Source organism: Bombina bombina, chromosome 5 (assembly GCF_027579735.1).
Source record: "Bombina bombina isolate aBomBom1 chromosome 5, aBomBom1.pri, whole genome shotgun sequence".
NCBI lineage: Eukaryota > Metazoa > Chordata > Amphibia > Anura > Bombinatoridae > Bombina > Bombina bombina.
Genome location: NC_069503.1, coordinates 179,456,082 through 179,468,463, shown reverse-complemented (window position 1 = coordinate 179,468,463; position 12,382 = coordinate 179,456,082). Strand labels below are relative to the sequence as shown.

Here is a 12,382-nt window from a genome sequence, read left to right as displayed (position 1 = left end):
TTCTCATTCAGGGTCTGTTCCAACATCCAAATCTAGTTTCTCTGCAGCTGACTGCCTGGAGATTGAACGCTTGATTTTATCTAAGCTGGGATTCTCTGAGTCGGTCATAGATACCTTGATTCAGGCCCGAAAGCCTGTCACTAGAAAAATTTATCATAAGATATGGCGTAAATATCTTTATTGGTGCGAATCCAAAGGCTACTCATGGAGTAAGATCAGGATTCATAGGATTATGTCCTTTCTCCAAGAAGGATTGGAGAAGGGGTTATCAGCTAGTTCCTTAAAGGGACAGATTTCTGCTTTGTCAATCTTATTTCACAAGCGTCTGGCAGATGTCCCAGACATTCAGTCGTTTTGTCAGGCTTTGGTTAGAATTAAGCCTGTGTTTAAACCTGTTGCTCCGCCATGGAGTTTGAATTTGGTTCTTAAAGTTCTTCAAGGGGTTCCGTTTGAACCTATGCATTCCATAGATATTAAACTGCTATCTTGGAAAGTTCTGTTTTTAGTTGCTATCTCTTCTGCTCGAAGAGTTTCTGAGCTATCTGCATTACAATGCGATTCGCCTTATCTTATATTTCATTCTGATAAGGTGGTTTTGCATACCAAACCTGGATTCCTTCCTAAGGTTGTTTCTAATAAGAATATTAATCAGGAAATTTTTGTTCCTTCTCTGCGTCCTAACCCTTCTTCTAAGAAGGAGCGTCTGTTACATAACTTGGACGTGGTTCGTGTCTTGAAGTTTTACATGCAAGCGACCAAGGATTTCCGTCAAACATCTTCTCTGTTGTCTATTCTGGAAAGCGTAGAGGTCAAAAATCTACGGCTACCTCTCTTTCTTTTTGGCTGAAAAGCATCATCCGTTTGGCATACGAGACTGCTGGACAGCAGCCTCCTGAGAGGATTACAACTCATTCCACTAGAGCGGTGGCTTCCACATAGGCTTTTATAAACAATGCTTCTGTTGAACAGATTTGTAAGGCTGCGATGTGGTCTTCACTTCATACCTTTTCCAAATTTTACAAATTTGATACTTTTGCTTCTTCTGAGGCTATTTTTGGGAGAAAAGTTCTTCAAGCAGTGGTGCCTTCTGTTTAGGTATCTGTCTTGTCCCTCTCGTTCATCCGTGTCCTGTAACTTTGGTATTGTATCCCACAAGTAAAGGATGAATACGTGGACTCGTCGTATCTTATAGAAGAAAAGTAAATTTATGCTTACCTGATAAATTGATTTCTTCTATGATACGACGAGTCTACGGCCCGCCCTGTCAATTTAAGACAGATTATATTTTTTGATTTAAAACTTCAGTCACCTCTGCACCTTTTAGTTTCTCCTTTTTCTTCCTATACTTTCGGTCAAATGACTGGGGGGTGGAGTCAAGGGAGGAACTATATAGACAGCTCTGCTGTGGTGCTCTTTGCCACTTCCTGTTAGCAGGAGGATAATATCCCACAAGTAAAGGATGAATCCGTGGACTCGTCGTATCATAGAAGAAATCAATTTATCAGGTAACATAAATTTACTTTTTCATCATATCTTATAATTTACTATAAAAAATTATAAAATATGAGGGGGAAAAATGGAATAAACACACTTTTTTCTAACTTTGACCCCCAAAATCTGTTACACATCTACGACCTTCAAAAAAACACCAATGCTATAAATAGTTTCTAAATTTTGTCCTGAGTTTAGAAATACCCAATGTTTACATGTTCTTTGCTTTTTTTGCAAGCTATAGGGCAATAAATACAAGTAGCAATTTGCTATTTCCAAACCACTTTTTTTCATAATTAGCGCTAGTTACATTGGAACACTAATATCTGTCAGGAATCCCTGAATATCCCTTGACATTTATATATATTTTTTTAGAAGACAACCCAAAGTATTGATCTAAGCCTATTTTTGTATATTTCATGCCACCATTTCACCGCCAAATGCGATCAAATAAAAAAAATTGTTCACTTTTTCACAAATTTTTTCACAAACTTTAGGTTTCTCACTGAAATTATTTACAAACAGCTTGTGCAATTATGGCACAAATGGTTGTAAATGCTTCTCCGGGATCCGCTTTGTTCAGAAATAGCAGACATATATGGCTTTGGCGTTGCTTTTTGGTAATTAGAAGGCCGCTAAATGCCGCTGTGCACCACACGTGTATTATGCCCAGCAGTGAAGGGGTTAATTAGGGAGCTTGTAGGGACCTTGTATGGTTAATTTTAGCCTTAGAGTAGTGTAGTAGACAACCCCAAGTATTGATCTAGGCCCATTTTGGTATATTTCATGCCACTATTTCACCGCCAAATGCAAGCAAATTAAAAAAAAAAAACTTACATTTTTCACAAACTTTAGGTTTCTCACTGAAATTATTTACAAACAGCTTGTGCAATTATGGCACAAATCGTTGTAAATGCTTCTCTGGGATCCCCTTTGTTCTGAAATAGCAGACATATATGGCCTTGGCGTTGCTTTTTGGCAATTAGAAGGCCGCTAAATGCCCTTGCGCACCACACTTGTATTATGCCCAGCAGTGAAGGGGTTAATTAGGTAGCTTGTAGAGAGCTTGCAGGGTTAATTTTAGCTTTAGTTTAGAGATCAGCCTCCCACCTGACACATCCCACCCTCTGATCCCAGCTCTCGTCCCTCCCCCACCCAACAATTGTCCCGCCATCTTAAGTACTGGCAGAAAGTCTGCCAGTACTAAAATAAAAGGTGTTTATTATTTATTTATTTTTAAAATGTATTCAGCTTTGATGGATCCCTCCCCCCCCTCCACCTACTTGCCTCCATCTTGGGTACTGGCAGCTGTCTGCCAGTACCCAGTTTTCCCCCAAAAACAAAGTTTTTTTTTTTAAGTTTTTTTACAACAATAGCTTTTTCTGTAGTGTAGCTGCCCCCTCTTAATACCCCCATCCCCCTCCCAGATCCTTTTAAATTTAATATTTACATTGGGGTTTTCTCCCCCTCTCTCTCAATTCATGGATCATTGGTGGCAGTGGTTGCTGCGCGCACTCGCCCCCGCAGGCCGGCACCCGGCGTGCACATTGCACTTACAGGAACCGGATGCCGGGTAGCGATGGGCCGCCCACCCGCCTCCCTGCTAAGCTCCCACCAACGAACGGCACCATCGCTACCGGTGCAGAGAGGGCCACAGAGTGACTCTCTCTGCATCAGATGCTTGTAAAAAGGTATTGCAAGATGCGTCAATACCCTGAGAGCTGCTGGAAGCGATCGCAATCGCTTCCAGCACTCAATTAGACAAATGACGTACCAGGTACGTCCATTGTCACTAACTGACAGTTTTTGCAGGACGTACCTGGTACGTCAGTTGTCATTAAGGGGTTAATGTTAATATGCCTCTTATGGAGGGTGCTACCCTTCGACATAGGACAGGAGTTTTAAGTTGTACTGTTTGGCTCTCATGGAGGGCCTGGGCGAAAGTTAGAGTCCGGAGATACAGTGGGAGCTTCCCCTGCGACACCATTCCGACTTGTTGTAACAGCTCCTTTCAGCACTTGGCATTGTCTAACTTCGCTTCGCTACCTGCTGTCTTCTCTTGAGTTCATGACGCTGCTACTATTCGTCACACTTGAAGGGCTGTGTTCCTGTTCAACGGTGGAGATTCCAGTAAGATCGTTTCATTTTATTACATTGTCTGTAATGCGATTTATTATGACATTATATTATGGGCCTTGCTGAGGCACCTTCAGTACAGATCTTGGATTCAAAGGGATATTTCCTCCTTAGAGTGTATTGGTGAACGGGGAAGGGGTCTCTTATCATGTTTCTTATGTGATTCAACCTGCATTGGGTATGTGTGTACGGGCTCTGAGGCTGAGACATGAAATGTTACTCTATGCGGTGCATAGTGGCTTTTTTCTGGGCTTGTGATTGTTGGCCTAGGACTAAAAACCTTTGGGTTGTGAGTATAAGCCTGTTGGTTTAGACTTGCTTATCCTTTTATGTGGGCCTAGTTTTGCCGCCTTGGCGCGCTTTTTGGATTTCGCGGGCATCTGCTGAGCGCGCGTGTTTACGCTTTGGCGGGGTTTCTTCCGCTTTCCTGACCGAGTGCCGACGGAGGAAAGAGTCTGCTCCGCTGAGGTCTGGTCATAGGAGGTGGCGAGTGCCTCAGCCATTGTGTGTCAGGTGCCAGTAATTTTTTTCCAATATTGTGCCTTTATATTAGTCCTAACCATGGAGGATTCTGATGCCGGGACAATATTGTCTTAGATTATGAGTCGTCCTCGGACGAGGATTGTTGTTTGGCCCCGTTGTCGCAAGTCTACCACCCTTGTCTCTTGTGCCTACATGGTTTGCCGGGTCCCTTGAGCTCTGGGGACCTTGGGTCTGCTGAGCCATCGGCCTCTGGGAGCTCTTTTCCTCAGGAGGCGCCTTCCCAATCGCACACTCCTTTTGCTTTCGCAGGTGACCCTGACTTTGAAGTCTCCCCTGCGCAGGGTGGATTGTTTCCCCCGGAGATGGCAGGACAGTTTCGTTTTAATATTTTATTGGCTCTGATTCTCTGCAAGATCCCGAGGTTTCCTTGCTGTTATGTGCCTGCCTATCAGTCCGTAAATGGCACTATAATATTCCCCCCGGGGGTGATTGTTCCCCCTTGTTGTTCTTTTCGTTATAGGATTGTGCAGCTGCGTGTCCTACTACAATGTCTTTTTGACCTATTGGCGGATCCTTTCCTTTATCGTCCGGGGACTTCTCAGTTCTCGCACGGTTCTTCGGTATAGATTAATGGGGATAATCTTATCTCCGGTCGGTCTATTATGAGCTTTTCCAGCCTTTTTTTCGGTCTCTGTTTGGCAGGTCCTGCGGGGACATAGTTCCTTCTGGGCGGATGCCTTCGGGTACCCTTGTTTATATTATCAGAGTCGGATTTATTTACTTTATATTCTTCTTCTATGGGATTTATGGAATTGCTTGGATTTAGTTCTTCCAAGGAAGTAGTTTCCGGGTTTTCATCCGGAGTTGGTGTGTGCACTGTTAATTGTTAGTCACACATGTTGCGCCTGGCTGGTCTGGCGGGATCTACTGGTTCATTTGTTTTTGTTGTTTGTTTTTAAAAACTACACTTTTCCTCGCAACCTTTGGGTCTGGATGTAAGGAGCGCTTAGGCTGGCCGTGTCAGTCTGCTCCAGAGACATGGGCCGGTGGAGTCCCACCGCGTCCCTTCGCATCCCCTGCCTGAGGGGTGCGGTCCTTGCTGCTGTGTGCGGTTCTGGCCTTTTTGGGCCACCATTGGTGGTTCTCCTAGAGACTAGGTGCTGTTGGGTGGCTAGTATAGGTCTGGTCCAGCTGAGGTGGCTAGTTGCTCCTACCTCCGCTTCTGGGAGCTTTTGATGCTCTGATGGGATCTTGGAGGTTGCAGCTCACCCTGGTTTCTCCGGTGTTACCACTGGTGTTTCGGGGGCGTGTGGCCCCGGGTCCTGACTAGTGGAATCTGACTCCTTCTCGGATCTCAACGTAGGTTGGGGAAGGGAGTCTAGGGTTCTGTCAGTCCAAGTTCTGTGTTAGGGGTTGTGTCAGGATGGGTTCCATTGTTCTCCTTGGGGAGTTTGGAATTGTTGGTAGATTGGGTACCTGTGGACGGGCTTCTAGGCCTTCTTTTCTTAGTTTTTTTTTTGCCCTATTGTCCTCCTTAGGTCTAGGATTTGACTCTAGACTATTTGCCCTTTCCTTTTTTTGTCTCCGAATTTGCGGACCTTTGCTCGGCACATGGTGGTTGCACGTTAGTTGCTTTGCTGCCGGTGCTGTGGGGGCTTGAAAGGCTGTCTCTCATAGATCTTATTCCTTTTTGTTAGGCTCTGGATGGTCTGTCTTGACTTTTCTCCTATGGCCTGTGGTAGACTCCCCTGAAGGGGGGTGCTTTTTGGGTCTGCCGCCACTCTGCCTTTGGGGGCGTTTGGTGCCTGTGCATTCATCAGTAGATGGTTTAGGTGTCTTGGGGACACGTCCTCTCTGTCTTTTTCATATGGGGGATTCACGTTGGTCCTTAGTGTTTTTTTCAGAGAATCCATTCTGTTAGCTTGGATGCTAAGATCGAGGTTCGATTCAATCTGGTTTACATACATTTATGTTGCCTTGTGGGCTTGCCCTTTGGTATTCCGTGTTCTCCGTTTTTTTTGGGAATTATCCCTGGGTTCTGGTTGCTTTTTCTTTGAGTGCCTGGTTGTTTTTTCTCCCTCCCTTTGTGTGGGGGTGGGTCCTCATTGTCAGCTGTAAGAGCCTGATGGTTAGATTCACTACCTAGCGAGCGGTGGGTTTGCAGTTTGACTCTGCTGATACTATTGCACCTTGGTTGCTAGCAAACTTTTAAGGGTTCGAAAGAGGAGTTTCTTTGCTCCCTCTGGAGGAGTGGGATCCTTAGGGATTCCTCGGTTGTCGAGAGGATTGGTTCTCGGATGAGTTTTGGCTGCTCTGCGGCCTATAGTGGTTTTGTGTTGGTCTACACCGTCTAGGTTGCGATGGAGCGTAATGTTTTGTGTTCTTCCTCTCTCACGCTTTTAGCATGGTCATCTTTTTCTCGATCGTTCTTAGGCTGTGGAAGTTTTTCCTAGCTTGTGAGGCATCCTCAGTCTATTGTGGACTGGGTGTGGGTCTTGACTGTGGTAAGGGATTTTCCCTTCGCGATCCTGATCGGTGGTGACGCTCGTCTACGCTGTGTGGCGGTTTCTGCATCCGCCGGTCCTTGGGATCCTTTGTTTCTCTCTGGTCATTTCCTGTTTTCTTCTGCTGTCTTTTTCTACCCTGACATATGTTCAGATGAGCCTAGCGAGCGGATCTTGGTTGTCTTCTTGAAGGCCTGAGTTGGTCTTTCTGTCCTGTCTGGTTTTCCCTCTGGGAATTGTTAGTCGGGTTCCCCTTGTCGGTTTAAGGGGATGTTACTGGGTTGTTGCCCCTGAGAGTGGGGTCTTCAAGCCCTGTGTATCGGTTGCATCTACTCGTGGTAACTGCCCAAGTCCTTTGTACTGTCTGGTTTTGCGTCCACGGGGTCGTTTTTTTGTTTTTTCTTTCAATGATGATGTTCCCGGTTTTCGGACGAAACTGAACTTTTTCTGGGAATATGATTTTTCAGTGGGTACCTTCAATGGTCTGCCTCTTACCCTCCTGTCTTGACATTCTGTGTCCTCTTTGGCTTGGGTATAAATTTCCCATAAGTAATGAATGCGGCTGTGGACTCTTTCCCATTAGGAAGAAAAACATAAATTATGCTTACCTGATAATTACCTTTTCTTCTGTGGGAAAGAGTCCACAGCTCCCCGCCCGTTTTTGAGGCGTTGTTGTTTTCATCTTCTGGCACCTTTTCACCTTGATGCTTCTTCCACTGTTCCTTTTTCCTCGGCTGAATGACTGGGGAATAGGGGAAGTGTGAGAAGTATTTAAGCCTTTGGCTGGTGGATCTTTGCCTCCTCCTTGTGGCCAGGTTCTTATTTCCCATAAGTAATGAATGCGGCTGTAGACTCTTTCCCACGGAAGAAAAGGAAATTATCAGGTAAGCATAATTTATGTTTTTCCCAAGCATATGGAATAGATTTGGTCAGTTGTCCTCCAAAGTTTATTTCTAAGGTTCATCCTAGATGTTCAGAAAATATATTCACTTAATAACATAGATCTGAAGATTGTGTATATAAACATTACAATACAGCCAGTTACTTGAATGTTTCTCAGATTTGCTGTGAAACCATTTCCTTTTCCGGTTTGTAATCTTGTCTTCAATTTGGCGCCAGCCAAAGTCATTGCCACGGAAAAGTGCTCTCAACCAACAGGATAGCTTTTTTTTAAACCTACTAAAAATGTCAAAAAGATGGATTATCCTTTTTGTTCTTTGTTCTAGTGTCCAGAAAGGATAATAAAAGTTCCTTGGTTAAATGTATTTGTTTTGCAATGTGACTGCAGGCCTAGAAAGAAATGCCCACCTTTTAATTTAAGTTAATTTATCTAGAACTATAACTTCATCATTGCCTGTAACAATGAAACCTTTGTGGAACAATTAACCAAGGCCTCCACTACATAGTTAATTGAACTGTACTAAATGAATGTTTGCCTATCCTAAGGCAGCATTTGGTAAGAAGGCCGTATATATTGTTTGTGGCCTATTTGAGACATTTTGGGGTAAATTCTTTTTATTTTCTCTGTCCTCCAAGTATGTCTTGGCTAAACTATTATAAATATAATTGACAAAAAAAAGTGTGGTACTTCTGAGGTAAGGGTTTTGCCTACTTTATGATGCTATATAGCAACTGTAGTCTTTAACTTTTAGCAAATCAAAATGTGTAAATAATCTGCATATTCCTTAGTAAACAATCCGTATATACAATTTTAGAAAAAAAGTACTCTTATATGCCAATTGGAAACATTACAGTTACATGCGTTGTTTTGTTGTAAACTTGGTTGTAACTAATTTAAACATCTTAAATCATAGAATGACTTCTGATAAGAAACATATTACATAGATATACTTTTATTGTTTTGATTGTGTGTCATTTTGCAGCTTCCAGGAGTGGAGGCCTGTGAGAACTACACATTTCGATATGGACGAAACCCACTAATGGAGCTTCCTTTGGCCATTAACCCCACTGGTTCTGCTCGTTCAGAGCCAAAGATGAATACTCATGCCAAGAGGTTTGTGTTAAGGTATTTTCTTTAATTTTCACATTCTACAGCCCAGGGTTTTAGGCAGCCTAGCTTCTCTGTGCTTCCGTTGTCCTTGGCTGTGTATGTGTGTGCTCTAAACAATTTCAGTGCTTCCTATGCTAGGTAGCTTCTTTATAAGATTTATAGCTACAGTATAGAAAGAAAAATAACTTTGACTTTTTTTCTTTTTTTATTCTGCAGGCCGCACACTTTAAACAGCACCAGCACATCAAAGTCTTTTCAGAGCACAGTAACTGGAGAGCTGAATGCACCATATAGTAAGCATTTTGTTCATTCCAAATCCTCTCAGTACCGGAAGATGAAGACTGAATGGAAATCCAATGTGTACTTGGCCAGATCTCGGATTCAGGTATTCTTCTTTAATATTTTTAAGTTTGCAATTTTCCCAGCATATGTAAAACCTTTGGGTCTTTATATGTGGTGTGTCAAAACCACAGGTTAGGATTTTTTGTTTCACACAGTGATCGAGTCCACGGATCATCAATTACTTTTGGGAATATCACTCCTGGCCAGCAGGAGGAGGCAAAGAGCACCACAGCAAAGCGGTTAAAGTGAATTTAAATTTTGATGCTAAAGTGCCGGTTTTTAAAAATTTGATTAAAAACAGGGGCACTTTAATCAATCAAAATTTACATTTCACTCCTGTTGTGGAAAAAAATTACCTTTTAAACTTGACAGCAGCTCCAGTTGATGTAAGAAATGATGGATAGGTCGTCCTCTAATCACGGCTTCCCCCCTGGGGGAATCGGTGTCTGATTCAACGCTGTGATTGAAGGAAGCCGGATTCCTCATTTTAGACCCAGGAAGAGGCTTTGCAACGGGTGGAGGAAGCTGGAGCTGCTGTCAAGATTAAAAGGTAAGTTTTTTTTCACAACAGGAGTGAAATGTAAATTTTGATGAATTAAAGTGCCCCTGTTTTTAATCGAATTTTAAAAAACCGGGCACTTTAGCATCAAAATTTACATTCACTTTAAGTATCACTTCCCTTCCCACAAACCCCAGTCATTCTCTTTGCCTGCGTTGCAAGAAGGTGGTGAAGTTTTCGGTGTCTGATAAGAAGTTCTGCAATCAAGATTTTATTGTTTTTAAGCAGAGTAGGTTTGCTCTGATTTTTCTTGGGATCTAGCCGTAGCCCACGTCAGTCTCTTCAGTAGAGCAATGATGGCTTTTAAGCAATTGGGAACTTGTGGGGTACAATCCCCACTGCACCTCTCAAACAGTTTTGCTGCCCTATCCAGAAAACCGGAGTATGATTACTCAGTCTTTCTTTTTTTTCCACAGGTCCATGTGCGGGAGGACACCCTCTCAAACCAGGTGAGCTGTCCTTCTGCCAGATGTAGATTCAGGTAAGTGCCAATATATTTTTCTCCAACATAGGTGTGTCCGGTCCACGGCGTCATCCTTACTTGTGGGATATTCTCTTCCCCAACAGGAAATGGCAAAGAGCCCAGCAAAGCTGGTCACATGATCCCTCCTAGGCTCCGCCTACCCCAGTCATTCTCTTTGCCGTTGTACAGGCAACATCTCCACGGAGATGGCTTAGAGTTTTTTAGTGTTTAACTGTAGTTTTTTTATTCAATCAAGAGTTTGTTATTTTAAAATAGTGCTGGTATGTACTATTTACTCTGAAACAGAAAAGAGATGAAGATTTCTGTTTGTAAGAGGAAAATGATTTTAGCAACCGTTACTAAAATCCATGGCTGTTCCACACAGGACTGTTGAGAGGAATTAACTTCAGTTGGGGGAACAGTGAGCAGTCTTTTGCTGCTTGAGGTATGACACATTCTAACAAGACGATGTAATGCTGGAAGCTGTCATTTTCCCTATGGGATCCGGTAAGCCATTTTTATTCAGACAGTAAATAAGGGCTTCACAAGGGCTTATTAAGACTGTAGACATTTTCTGGGCTAAATCGATTCATATATACACATATTTAGCCTTGAGGAATCATTTAATCTGGGTATTTTTGTAAAATAATATCGGCAGGCACTGTTTTAGACACCTTATTCTCTAGGGGCTTTCCCTAATCATAGGCAGAGCCTCATTTTCGCGCCGGTATTGCGCACTTGTTTTTGAGAAGCATGACATGCAGTCGCATGTGTGAGGAGCTCTGATACATAGAAAAGACTTTCTGAAGGCGTCATTTGGTATCGTATTCCCCTTTGGGCTTGGTTGGGTCTCAGCAAAGCAGATACCAGGGACTGTAAAGGGGTTAAAGATAAAAACGGCTCCGGTTCCGTTATTTTAAGGGTTAAAGCTTCCAAATTTGGTGTGCAATACTTTTAAGGCTTTAAGACACTGTGGTGAAATTTTGGTGAATTTTGAACAATTCCTTCATACTTTTTCGCAATTGCAGTAATAAAGTGTGTTCAGTTTAAAATTTAAAGTGACAGTAACGGTTTTATTTTAAAACGTTTTTTGTACTTTGTTATCAAGTTTATGCCTGTTTAACATGTCTGAACTACCAGATAGACTGTGTTCTGAATGTGGGGAAGCCAAGGTTCCTTCTCATTTAAATAGATGTGATTTATGTGACACTGAAAATGATGCCCAAGATGATTCCTCAGGTGAGGGGAGTAAGCATGGTACTGCATCATTCCCTCCTTCGTCTACACCAGTCTTGCCCACTCAGGAGGCCCCTAGTACATCTAGCGCGCCAATACTCCTTACTATGCAACAATTAACGGCTGTAATGGATAATTCTATCAAAAACATTTTAGCCAAAATGCCCACTTATCAGCGCAAGCGCGACTGCTCTGTTTTAGATACTGAAGAGCATGGGGACGCTGATGATAATGGTTCTGAAATGCCCCTACACCAGTCTGAGGGGGCCAGGGAGGTTTTGTCTGAGGGAGAAATTTCAGATTCAGGGAAAATTTCTCAACAAGCTGAACCCGATGTGATTACATTTAAATTTAAGTTGGAACATCTCCGCGCTCTGCTTAAGGAGGTATTATCCACTCTGGATGATTGTGAGAATTTGATCATCCCAGAGAAACTATGTAAAATGGACAAGTTCCTAGAGGTCCCGGGGCTCCCAGAAGCTTTTCCTATACCCAAGCGGGTGGCGGACATTGTAAATAAAGAATGGGAAAGGCCCGGTATACCTTTCGTCCCTCCCCCCATATTTAAAAAATTGTTTCCTATGGTCGACCCCAGAAAGGACTTATGGCAGACAGTCCCCAAGGTCGAGGGAGCGGTTTCTACTTTAAACAAACGCACCACTATACCTATAGAAGATAGTTGTGCTTTCAAAGATCCTATGGATAAAAAATTAGAAGGTTTGCTTAAAAAGATGTTTGTTCAGCAAGGTTACCTTCTACAACCAATTTCATGCATTGTCCCTGTCACTACAGCCGCGTGTTTCTGGTTCGATGAGCTAGTAAAGGCGATCGATAGTGATTCTCCTCCTTATGAGGAGATTATGGACAGAATCCGTGCTCTCAAATTGGCCAATTCTTTCACCCTAGACGCCACTTTGCAATTGGCTAGGTTAGCGGCGAAAAATTCTGGGTTTGCTATTGTGGCGCGCAGAGCGCTTTGGTTGAAATCTTGGTCAGCGGATGCGTCTTCCAAGAACAAACTACTTAACATTCCTTTCAAGGGGAAAACGCTGTTTGGCCCTGACTTGAAAGAGATTATCTCTGATATCACTGGGGGTAAGGGCCACGCCCTTCCTCAGGATAGGTCTTTCAAGGCCAAAAATAAACCTAATTTTCGT

The 12,382-nt window shown here is 43.1% G+C and overlaps 1 protein-coding gene across 3 annotated transcripts in view; it reads left to right on the top strand.

Annotated features, from left to right (window-relative positions):
- Positions 1–12,382, top strand: part of KMT2C (lysine methyltransferase 2C) — a 418,185-nt gene that overhangs the window by 369,104 nt on the left and 36,699 nt on the right. For 2 of the 3 annotated variants that reach the window (XM_053713804.1, XM_053713805.1), the window contains 2 exons: positions 8,498–8,640; positions 8,842–9,010. In XM_053713804.1, coding sequence (XP_053569779.1) covers positions 8,498–8,640; positions 8,842–9,010 — 312 coding nt within the window. The remainder of the gene's footprint in view (positions 1–8,497; positions 8,641–8,841; positions 9,011–12,382) is intronic. The other variant, XM_053713806.1, reaches the window with a different exon arrangement.